The sequence below is a fragment of the Solea senegalensis genome, linkage group LG3 (assembly GCF_019176455.1).
Source record: "Solea senegalensis isolate Sse05_10M linkage group LG3, IFAPA_SoseM_1, whole genome shotgun sequence".
In the NCBI taxonomy this organism is placed as follows: Eukaryota; Metazoa; Chordata; class Actinopteri; order Pleuronectiformes; family Soleidae; genus Solea; species Solea senegalensis.
The window spans coordinates 30,631,149-30,643,262 of NC_058023.1; the positions used below are offsets into that span (position 1 = coordinate 30,631,149).

The window sequence follows — 12,114 nt, forward strand, 5'->3', positions numbered from 1 at the left end:
ATCCCTGCACAGCCAAACATCTACTTTAACATTTACTGTCGTAAGCTGAGCATTGCAGAGAACTATGGCCACCTCAGCTAACGCCGCCATGTTCTCACTCTCGACCATCTAATAATGACAAGTCGGTGTCATTTCGTGTCCTGGTCGGCATCCATTTCACGTCCTGTCCGTGTTTTGTCCACTTGACTTGTCTTTCTGCTGTGATGAAGAGATCACCTCCATCACCCTTGTCTGACACCGTTGACACAAGCTGCTGATAGTGTTCACAGGTGTAAGTGCATCCCTGCTGTTAGCGCTGTCTTCATGATGTGGGCTCTGCATCGTGATGATACTCCCCCTCGTGCCACACACACACACACACACACACACTATAAATGGTATACTTTCTACTGTCTATTGATGTCCTCTGCTCCCTTTCTCCATCATGGCTGCAGCGTTTACACATGCAAACAATCAAAAAAGAAAACCTGATAAAGGCAGAGTGAGTTTGTGACCATCTCTCAGCAGATTTGCAGCGTCCTTAATTTATTCCCATTCTGTCAGTCACATACTCCACACACACCAATCAGCCGTTTCAACAGACGCCCATCTTCATTGTCTCTCTCTATCGCTCCCTCCCTCTCTTGTCTGTCTCTCTGTTTCTCTGTCTTTGTAGTAAAGTGGTCAGACATTTCATTATATTACGATAAGCAAAAAAAAAAAATCCACTTCATCAACTACACGTGTGATTAGACCCCTCGCTGCAGCTCCACACAGTCGGCTGTTTCCTCCTTTATAGTACAAACCTCATGATGCCCCTTGCCCTCGTTGTTTGGTGTTAATACACTTGATATAGGATTTTTCACACACTGGAGGTGACCTTGAGAACTGGGGCACACACACACAGCTACACACGCACCATTTCACAGAAGACGCACAAAAACACTCCCTGCACTAATTATCCCCACAAGTGCTGTTGCCTTTGTTCCACCCTCCGCCCTCTCGGCGTATTTTTTTGACCCCTTGTCTGCTCTTTTGCCGCTTCAGGTCAACGTGACGGTGGACTACATCAGAGCAGCTACCGGCCCAGGAGAAGGAACCCCGGCCTTCGCAGAACGCACCTGTGCTACAGTCACAATTGGTGGCATGTAAGTAACAAACCCCCGAATCGTCCACATTTGTCTTTTCTAATATTTTTGATACAATTTCACTTTTAACACACGTCTCACGCTAATTGAATGTATATGATTTATATCTGCATTTGTAGTACACCTTTACGGCCGCAAGCCTCTGTTTGAAGTAAGCAAGATGGATTATACAATCTGTAATTTGCCGACATAAGAGCCTCCACTAACATATTTTGTTACAAAAGCTTTTTTCTTCTGTGAAACTTTAAGACGAGACAGTAGTCATTTGTAAACGCTTAGAAGTTGTAATCTCCTCATGAATCACAAAGTAACCTGAAATGGCTTGTCGTATTTTAATTTTCCCGAGAAAGGGTGGTCGGAGTGCGGGCAATTATTTCCTATCTTCCAAACACGGCTTGAAAGGACTCTTTTGTTTAAACGTGTATTTTGCATAGATCCAAACATTAAGCTATTTAGGGGCTCAGTTGTACTCGGTGCCGGATAATGAAGCATTAATGACTTCAGCTGAACCTTCAGAGGGAGAGAAAATGAAAGGTAACAAATTACACTCATCAAGTGATTTCTCTTCACGTTCACACATGGAATCATGGATCCCTGTTTGTTAGCAGACTGGCAGTGTAGCGTCCAGGAAGGATGTCGCCCATCACAATCTGAGCTTCCGTTTGAGTCTATAGATCTACTATAGATCAGTTGAAAAGACTCAACAATCCTGAAAACGTGCGTTCATCTCCGACATTTTGCAAATAAAATGTCTAAAATGTCGTCATTTAACAGAGGAGTCTGGTGTATTTAGCGACAGAACTGCAAACTTTTTTCCCGGCTCGGGTTGGGTGGTTGTGTGATTCTCGTCTGAACCACCTGGGTTTTCATCACCATCCATTTTGATCCACCAGGTCATGTGACGAGCCAATCTCGGCTAACTACACCACAGATGACAGATTGCAGAGGACAGGGGGCAGTGTGGTCAGTCGAGAGGATGTCTTTGACCCTCAATGACCTTGGCTTATGTCGCATTGCACTCATAATTTTTGTCCTTCTGCTATGGGACTTGGTGCTTATCCCAGTTGTATGCATTTGAGGAAATATGCTTTGCTTGAGACTTTGCGCGTCCTTACCAAAGTTATACAACCATGCTATAGTAAAAGCGGGGGCAGGGGGGGTTAGGTGAAGAGATTTTTTTATTTTATTTAAAAAATGATGTTCAATAAAACATTTTATCGGTGTCACTGTGTCAGTTACCGTTGCATGGGGACAGATAAAATGCTTTTAGTGACATGAGCTTATTTCTGGAGAGTTTTTCTTCTGCTCTCCTACATGAACTTTAACATCCAAGCACTGGCCACAAAGTGCTGTATTAGGTACAATAATACACCACTGTTCTGCCCTCGATCCTCTCCTCTGTACCTCAGCAATGAGAAAGAGCTTAGTCAAGTGTGCAAAATCAACATTTATGTAACCTCTGTTCCTTAGCACATCCACCTTTGGGATTTGTGCCGCCTTTTTTTGTGCCACGCTCACTAAGAATTCTCATTCCAGGCTAAAGAGTTTTGCTTGTTTCTGTTATTATTATTATTAATAAGGTAATCTCTGTCTCTCTCTCTCTCTCTCGATGCAGTAACATCGCAGAGGCTCTGGTCAGTAAAGGCCTGGCAACAGTCATCAGGTACAGACAGGATGATGACCAACGCTCCTCCCACTACGACGAGCTGCTTGCCGCAGAAGCTCGGTAAGAGAGCTCGCTTTACACGATCACACTTTGCAGCTCTCTTTTTGCATGAACCTGCACAGCTGCTGCACACTTGATTTCGTAGTGGCAATTTTTTTATTTGCTTCAACTGAAACCAAATTCATAATTAAAAACTGGGTAGGTAGGAGCACTTCCTGTAGTTGTAGTAGGTTTGTAAGTGTTGTTTGGATGTGAAACACGGAGAAAACAAGTCAAAGAACAACTCCAAGGCACTCTCTCATGTTCAGCTGTTAAAACACATATGTACCAACGTGTTTCGGCCACATGCCTTCAAAGTGAATTTCTCTAATCTCTCACTCGCTAACATCCATGTGTTTTTTTTTTGTTTTTTTGTTCTTGGAAAGTGAAAGGGAATTGAATCTGACCTTGAGGTTTTTTTCCATAGGGCTTTTACATTTGCTATTGAATTCAACACGACATAAACGAAGCCTCTTAGCCCTTTTAAGCTGTTATAGCACATTTTCCACAGGAAACGTGTCCTTGCTGTCACATTCTCTAATTTATGCATTGGTGTTTTTTTTTTTAAACCATACATCCCTGGACTCAAACACACACACACACATGCATACTCATACACAAACTTCCCAGCTGCTGGATGCTAAATCAGAAGCTCTCTTTACACAGACCCTATGAATATAATTACATGGAGAAGCAGTGGAGAGATTTACTATGTGCTTTATTACTCTGCCATAGATTAAGATCTGCTGGCTATAGGTAGAGCAGATGCAGTCACTGCCTTTTTTTTTTTTTCAAGACCAACTTTCTCTCCCCTCTCTTGCTCGTGCAGTGTCACTGCTCGCCCGTCCTCCTTTCCTGTTCTCTCCCACCTCCCGATTTCTTTCCTCCTTTGCACATTTTGTCCTTATTTCTCCAAGACGGCCGTTTTTCAGTTTCGTCCTTCTTTGGCCTTGCTCTTCAGTGTTTCTCTTCTACCTCCCCCCGTCCCTCTGTCCCTTGTGGGGTCTTATTAGAGTTGATGAGAGGTTTCTGTCTATAGCCATGCTTTTATTTTTAGTTCCCACTGCACAAGACCAATGGCCCGCAGCTTTCAAGGTACCGCCTCTGGAGTATTAAATGCCCACACGTGTGTGTGTGTGTGTGTATATATATATATATATATATATATGGCATATATATATATATGTATATATATATATATATATATATATATGTGTATATATGTATATGTATGTATATATATATATATATATATATATATATATATATATACACACACACACACATGCTTTCACAAATGTACATTTATCTTGGAAGCAATGGTGTGTGCTTCCAAGTGACCCAGAGGTGGCGTGATTCCAGTCAGCAGCTGCAGCTACTGTGGTCATTTTCATCTCATTTGGCCCTTGAGGCTTTTTACAGCGGTGATCACCAGCACTAGTCATCATCGCTAAACCCCGAGCTGGCTTTAAAGAAGCAACCCATGTCTTTATACGTCTCCACATCCCTCCTAACAATGCTTTGTCTCTCAGCGTAATCTCTCTCCCACTGTTTTCACTATTCATCTCAGGCCTATAGATTATCTATGGCTTCCAGTTGAGCCATTGTGGCAGCCTGGTGTAAATTTACGTTCCAAAGTTACAATCGCTTCCACTTTAATAACTGCAGTAGTTACTCAAAGAGCTCTCGTTTCTCTAGGTCCGTTAAGCCTCAAGCTGTGTGCCTTCTCAATTTATTATAATGGTGATTGAGCCATGTTGGTGATGTGTGTTGTTTTGCTTTTTATTTCGACTGTAGAGCCATCAAAAACGGGAAAGGCCTGCACAGCAAAAAGGAGGTTCCCATCCACAGAGTGGCTGATATCTCTGGGGTACGTATCTTTTTTTTTTTGTGCACATATACACCGAATATGTTTTGCCTTTTTTCCATTGCGTGTAATAACAGGGTAAACAAACTTTCATTATATGCACTGGTCTAATCGTGGACTCATCCACACGCAACCTCATGACTCTCGATGCGTCAGTCTCTCCCGATGCCCAACGGCGACTGACCTGTGCTATCACCCACAGTATATCTCAAACGACCATCTATAATCCTCGAGTCCCTTCCCCATTCCCTGATCTTCGCAGCCGGTTTCCTCATCTTAGAGAAACTGAGGGGCCTCTAAAAATAATCAGCACCATTAATAAAACCATCAGTGGCGCTTGGTCCTAGCTTGTTTACGCGTGCCCAGGGGCTTGATGGAGGCATCATTCAGCTAATGAAGCCTGATTGGGAGAGCTCACTAAATGAACATTAGTGCAGGGAACCCATAAAATCTACGAGTAACGAGTAATGAGAGATTGGCGCACATTGTTTTTTTTAACATGCTTTTGTTTGTGTGGCCGTAACAGGAATCTGGGACGTTTGATTTCCTTGATGTGTTTTCTTAATTTCCGTTCAGCCCACACTCACCGCTCTCCTTGAAAACCCTAAAGCTCGTCTGCATCACCTCATACAAAACCATCGTGATACGAGTTCACACCGCACTGATTAAGATGATCACCTCACGCACACTTTCTCCGCACAGTAGTGTTTTAAATCTTGCTTTGCTCGGTGATGACGCTGGCACAGGAACCGCTATGACAGAGGCACGGCGGGAGCACAATTAATCAGACTTAATTTATAGCCACTTTTAAGACAAAGTAATCTAACTCAAAGTGCTCCGCAGGATAAAACAACACACACACACACACACACACCAGGACATTGCACTAGTAAAGAAATATAGCTTGCTACAGGTTGAAGTACGGCTCACGGAAACTTTCACAAGTGGTTTGTTCTGCTGAAAAATGTTCAGCACTGGGAAAGGATAAAGTCTAATTGCAACTGGGTAGTGTGAGATTACCTAGGCATATACCATGTAACTTTAACTTTAGCTTTAATGATGTGAAAGCCTTTTTATTTCCAGCGTTATTTCCCTTTACCACTTTGGTGATTTTCCTCTATGTACAGCGTTGAGTGCAGTCCTCCACTGTGTCACAGTGTACTCCTACACCCAGGTGCTGTCTTTGACTGGCCGTCTTTTTTACATTGTGTTCATCCACTCGATGGTGTACTGCGAACGACTCAAAATTGAACTTCAGAAACATTTGCACCTCATTGTCTCGCTCACTTGAGCTCTCGTCGTACTCGTGTCCTCTAGAGAGACATTTGGTTAAATTAGCCAGCCCTTTTTTTTGTTGTACCTCTCTTTTTTTCTTTTTTTTTTTAAAACAGAGTGGTCCAACACATTTCGGTTGTCGTGAGCATGCTCTCCAAGTTGCCGTTTAAAGTGTCACCAGCTTACATTTTAGTAGTAAAGCTCTTTAACACCAATAGGTGAGATGTTACACTCTCTCCAAAGTCCCACATTGTCGTCAACCTCACTGTGTGTTGTGTCAGCACGACAGATAAATTACTGAACCCTGGAAAGATAATTATGGCAGGGAATTGTTGTGCTGACTGTGTAACTCCCATGACTCTCGGGGAGTTTTAGTGCATCTTATACTTATAAACCCCTGCCCCTTAACTAGCTAAATTGACCACATCCTATGTGTAGCAATGACTTGGGAGTAGTTGCGGGAGGAAGTGCTAAATAATTAATTTACTTTAATAACAAAGGGGGTGAAAAAACCCCCAATATACACCACACCCTGCCCCAATGACCCAGTAGAGGTTTGGGCATTATAACATGATTGTGCTGTGGCATGTGTTACATGTGACATGCACATCAGCACCGAGTAGCCCCCGCTCTTTAATTCCACCGCCCCTCTTATTAGCACCATCCACTGTGAGTGATTTATGCCAGTGCTGCTGTATGTATGCAGCTGTATCCCCCCCCCCCCACCTCTTAATGTTTCTGTCAGTTTTCAAAAAGGACACAGAGGATTTGCAGCACAGTCAAGGATTGCTGCCAGTCAATGCCATTAGGCGCGTATGTGCAGACACCCGCATGCACCAGTTGTTTGGCTAGGCTAATGTAATGAGCGTTGTTATAAAAGGACCAAAATAGCATCACTGCCTCCCCCCCAACAAACATCCTCTCCCCCTTTGTGTCCTCTTTGCTTTTCCTTTGCTCCTCTGCGATAGTCACGCCCACACAGAACTTTTACACATGCGATTCCCGCGCACTCGGAAATACACACGGCTATATGTCAGCATCCCTTAGCTCAGTGGTAAAGGTTTACAGAGAGGGATTGTGTACGTTGAGTGGGATGCGGACCCAAATAGAGCAGAGATGTGTTTATAAATGTATAGTGTAGGAGATGAACAGAGGTGACGGGGAGAGAGTGGATGGAGCACTTGACTCACCTCGTACCTTTAAAGGTTGCATAATGAGAACCCTCTCCTCTCGCATGTCTCTCTCTCTCTCTCTCTTATTTTTCTGAACCAAGTTAGACTGCACAGCCCACACACTGCAGGTGCACTGTATGTGTTGTGTGTACGAGGAAAGTGTTTTGTGTCTCCCACTCAAGGGACTATTTTGGACTGAAGTGGGCTGAGTTCAGGTGGTGCATCTAAAGCACATACTCTGCACTCAGTGTCATGAGTTTCACCGGTGATGTGTGTGTGTGTGTGTGTGTGTGTGTGTTGTAGACAGCCTCTCTCATTTTGCCTGATGTGTTTTGTGTTGGGGAAAAACAACCTCATTTGAAATGTTTCCAATCAGTGTTCAGCAAGTTTTGGCGTTGTTCCAATCTGAACTCTTAAAGCGGTGTAACGTTTAAATATTCATTACATTTAAACCATTGTCAAATGGGTTCACACAATTTTGAAGGTCACGTGTAATAGTTGATCTGTTTTCAGATGAAGGATGCGGCATCTTGCATCACTTCTGTTTACGAACACCAAACGGAGGCAAGAATAATAATAACAACAACAAGTTTTTTTTAAAACGTCTGTTTTCAGTATAAAACAACACGTTTCTGACTCAACTCTGTCTTTCGCTGTAGCCTTTGTTTTTCATCCCATGTCCACACTGCCAAACACACAGAGTACACTACTCTGTGACTCACTGGTCTATTGGGCCTACATACAAATGCCTGGAGTAGGTACATTACTAAATTTTGTAAAATAAAAAAAAAACACGTTTTATCGTTTGAGTCTCCCCTAGCAGCGCTACTTGAAAACACATGATTTAGCTTTGCTGGGCGCACCAATATGCTAGTGACTCACACTCGCCAAGAGAGGGATGGACGCAGGAAGAGAGAAAGAGAGAGCGAATTATTTTCGACTACATGAGGTTACAGACTTGACACTGAGAAGTGGCTCAGACTTCATTAGGCCAGACCAAGATTTAAAGATGTCTGGGAAAAAGCCCACAGATTCCGTCGTGAATAGAAATGCTTCGTCTATGCTTGTTTATTTTGGTAACTTTTCATTTGGCTGAAGTAATGTGTATACTCATTTCCAGCTTTATTTTTGTGATATTTTTGACCAATGGCAAATCACCAGACCCTGCCTTTGAATAAATATATCTTCTTAAAAAAAAACCCAACTATATTAACCATTAAATGTCTTCCCTTTTTGTTCATTAGGAGACACAGAAAGCCAAGCAGTTCCTGCCCTTCCTACAGAGGGCTGGCCGGTCAGAAGCTGTGGTAGAATATGTCTTCAGTGGCTCCCGCCTCAAGCTGTACATGCCCAAAGAAACCTGCCTCATCACATTCCTCCTTGCCGGTGGGTAACTCTCTCTCTTACTTTCCAGATGTGTAGGTCACTTCATTCAGAGTTGTCTGACTGACTCCCCCGTTGGGTCCGTTTTTAGGTCAGTTGCCTGGAAAATTCATTGAAAAAAAATCCTTTGACATCAATTTCACAAATGGACAAAGTAGAGGTTGACAGATTCATCATTTTAGCTGATTAATAGGACATTTGGCTCCAATAGTGGCTGATGGCTGCACTGTCTCCTGGTCAGTGGCTAAGATCCAGTGCATGGGAGCTAGTGTGAGTGATGCGGGGTCCACAGTGTGTTGAGCTTAGAAGTGCATTCAATAAACCTCTTTCAATGATGGTTTTCTTCCCTTGGATGTGCAATTATTCGGCTATAAGCTTTTCCTTATAGTCTACAAAACAGACAAACAAATGAAAACAGACAGGGTCACTTTAGGTCAGGCAATACAATGAGATTCACAGAATTTTGGGTAGAGCCAGTAATATATCATAGCAAATATCTATCCCATTATTAGCTTTTTCGTGGATCAAACGTCTGTGCCAAAGTGTGTGAAATGTGTTGCCCGCTAGCAGAGAGCAACCGTAATGGTGCACTGTGCGACACCTGCCAGCTCAGAGGTTAGCGCTTCAGCCCCTTTACCACACCTCTCAGCATTCAACCCTGACGGGGGCCAGAGGGCTGCCGTGTCTCTGGACCCACCGCATCCCCAACTCTCTTCTTAAACACCGGGGTTGACGTGAAGCGTCTTTCCACTTTGACCTCGCCTCCACTCACCTGGCTCTCTGCCAACAAACTAGCCACAGCACCAAGGTGCTGGGAGGCTATGATTGGTGTTTCAGCAGGTTCTTCCACAGTGTATATACTTTCAAATTGTTAAAAAACAAAAACAAAACACATTACTTGTTCCAAGCTCTTTCTTTCGTAAAGTATCGGAGAAGGTCATGTAGTGAAAACTTGATACCTTCTCAGAATGTAAAGTTGTTTCATTTAGCATTCAGTAGGTGTCAGTTCTTCCTGCCTGATGCTACCAGAGGATGTTTGTGTTCTGCTGGATATGAAGTACAGGGGCATTGAGGACAGACACTTGACTGAATTGATAACAAATATTACGGCAGCAGCTCGTCAGTTAGTCACTTGAGTGATATAATTCCCCAACAATTGTTGATAAAACACAACTAATTAAATCCAAATCATGTGCTATTATAACAGACATCAATCCAATTGTTTGGGGCTTTTGAGTCTTTTATTTTTAAGTATGAGAAAACAACTCCTGTTTAGTCTGGGGCAAGATGCAGATGGGATGAATTGCACAGTATTTGATAGCGGGTCCAGTCATTTATTTCCACTCCGCGGCTGTGTTGACAGTTTGCGTTAGTAATAAAAACACAGAGACTGTATCTTGGCAGCCAACAATGATTTGCACATCGTCTTGGATCATGGGGAATGGCAAGAGTGTGCATTCCATCCACAGCAGACGATCCTCTTTTGTTTCTGTTGAAATGGAAAGTGTTTCAAATTCATTTCAGTCAGACGTTTGCCCGCCAAAGACTTCCCTTCATTTCCAGTTGAATGAGCATCATATACTTCTGACAGACACTTATATTTGGTGTAATTATGCGCGGCAGAATTGTCGAGGCATTCAATAATTTCATAATTCACTTCTGATTGTCTTTGCTTTTCACTGATGTTTCTTGTAATTAACATTTTTTTTCTGCCTGCCGCCTGCAACCCGAGCTGTGACATGACCCCGTGCAAATAAGAACACAGCATATAGAACCATATGGGGTTTTTATAGCACTGATTTACATTTGACAATCGCCTCTTAATGAGATTGCTTAGTGCAGACACTTATGTTCAGGATGTAAGTTATACGCGAGATGGTGTTGACATATTATTCTCTTTCGAACGGATTTTATTCAATCAGAGGATATTAGCAAATCGTAAGGAGCACATTAGAGCTGATGGCCCTCGTGCACATTTGATTATTGGTTGTCCCCGGAAGAAAAAATTAATCTGCAGGAAATTGGATGACACGTATTGTCTACAATATAAACATTAGGCTGCATTACCGCTGATTGATACAAAGGATCCTGTTTCCTATTTCTCTAATTTTAACTTCCATTCCAATTATGCTGCTCTGTAATATTTGAAGAGCTTGTGTGTGTGTGTGTGTGTGAAGGACTTTATTGTCCTTTTTTCCTGGACACTGAATGTTTATGAGATAAGACGACATGTCTGGTGGGCCCTGACCTCAGTGTTTCTCTGCGTCTGTGTCGCCGTATGTTTGGCTTCCTATCTGATAGCTGATGTTAAAGGCTTATCCATACATGAAATGAAGTCTACGGGCCCTTTTATCCGTCTACCTGTAATCTTGATGTGCCTCCTATCTCCTCCCTCTTCCTCTTCCCACGAACCTGACAAAGTTATCTTCCCATGTTTTATTTGGCCATCCGCGCCACAGGGCCTGTTTATTATGACACGCGTGTGATAAATTGGCTGTGTGTATGAAATAGCAGAAGTTCTTTGGTTCATTCTTCTTAATCCTATTGCATATCGCTGACAAATAATGAGGTGTGTTGAGAACAAAAAAAGATTGTGTTGTTTTTTTTTTTATGATACTGCCTGCGTTGCACTTTAAAATTAGACAGGCCTTTTTTTCCCTGTGTCCTGTACAGTTGAATAATTGTGAAGCTTCTCTTTTTAAAATAGGTTTTGCTTTAAGGTATATTGACTCAAAACGCCTACGTAATGAATTATGCCACATGGCACTAATGGTTATAGAGAAGTAAGCTCCCATTTGTATACGAAGTGAAGTCTCTTCATTACTTACGATCACCTCATTAATTCACGTTAAAGGATGTTTTCTTAAGATGAACTCTCTTGTTTAGTAATCCCTATACGTGTAAATATTGACTATATGCAGTCAAATGGAAAATACATATTAAAATGACACCGCTGTTCAAGCAGGTCTTGCATTAATCGTGTTAATATTAGCCGCGCTTTCTTTATACTTAGCCATGGGATGCTACTGCAAACAGTTAATGATCTCAAGGCGTTAAGTGGTTTTATGCCGCACGGGTTGCAAATTGAATGTATTTTCCTACACAAATAGTTCAGTGGGTTAACAAACACTGTCAGCCAACTGTTAGAATTAAATAATATCAACACGTCGGTTTGTTTTGTGGCGTTTATGTAGGAAATACAAAGAGCAAATGTGGCCTAATTAAACTTAAATACACCTGAAAGTTCTGTACCCTTTCTTGAATTTACCTCGATGGATAAAGACAGCGCTTCGAGATAAACAGACGTGAGGGAACAAAAGAGTTTCATGCGAAGTGTCTGCTTCGAAGACCTTTCCTCTCCTCCCACATCACCCTTGCTTTCCTTCTTCTATACGTGTTTGATAAAGCGTAATGGTGTCGTCCCGCTCCTGAAAGGGAAAGAAGGGGTTTAGCATGAAGAAAGGGATTTGGGAGTGTATGTATAGATGGATGATGAAAGGAGTGGTAGGTGAAATAAGGAGCATACAGGCAGAAAGGATAGATGAGGAATAAAGACGAGGATGCCCGTCGAAGCTAACGAGGGCT

The 12,114-nt window shown here is 42.5% G+C and overlaps 1 protein-coding gene across 2 annotated transcripts in view; it reads left to right on the plus strand.

Annotated features, from left to right (window-relative positions):
* The window catches only part of snd1 (staphylococcal nuclease and tudor domain containing 1), a 166,751-nt gene that overhangs the window by 36,530 nt on the left and 118,107 nt on the right, over positions 1-12,114 (plus strand). For both annotated transcript variants that reach the window (XM_044022843.1, XM_044022842.1), the window contains exons 12-15: positions 1,027-1,127; positions 2,743-2,853; positions 4,630-4,702; positions 8,391-8,532. In XM_044022843.1, coding sequence (XP_043878778.1) covers positions 1,027-1,127; positions 2,743-2,853; positions 4,630-4,702; positions 8,391-8,532 — 427 coding nt within the window. The remainder of the gene's footprint in view (positions 1-1,026; positions 1,128-2,742; positions 2,854-4,629; positions 4,703-8,390; positions 8,533-12,114) is intronic.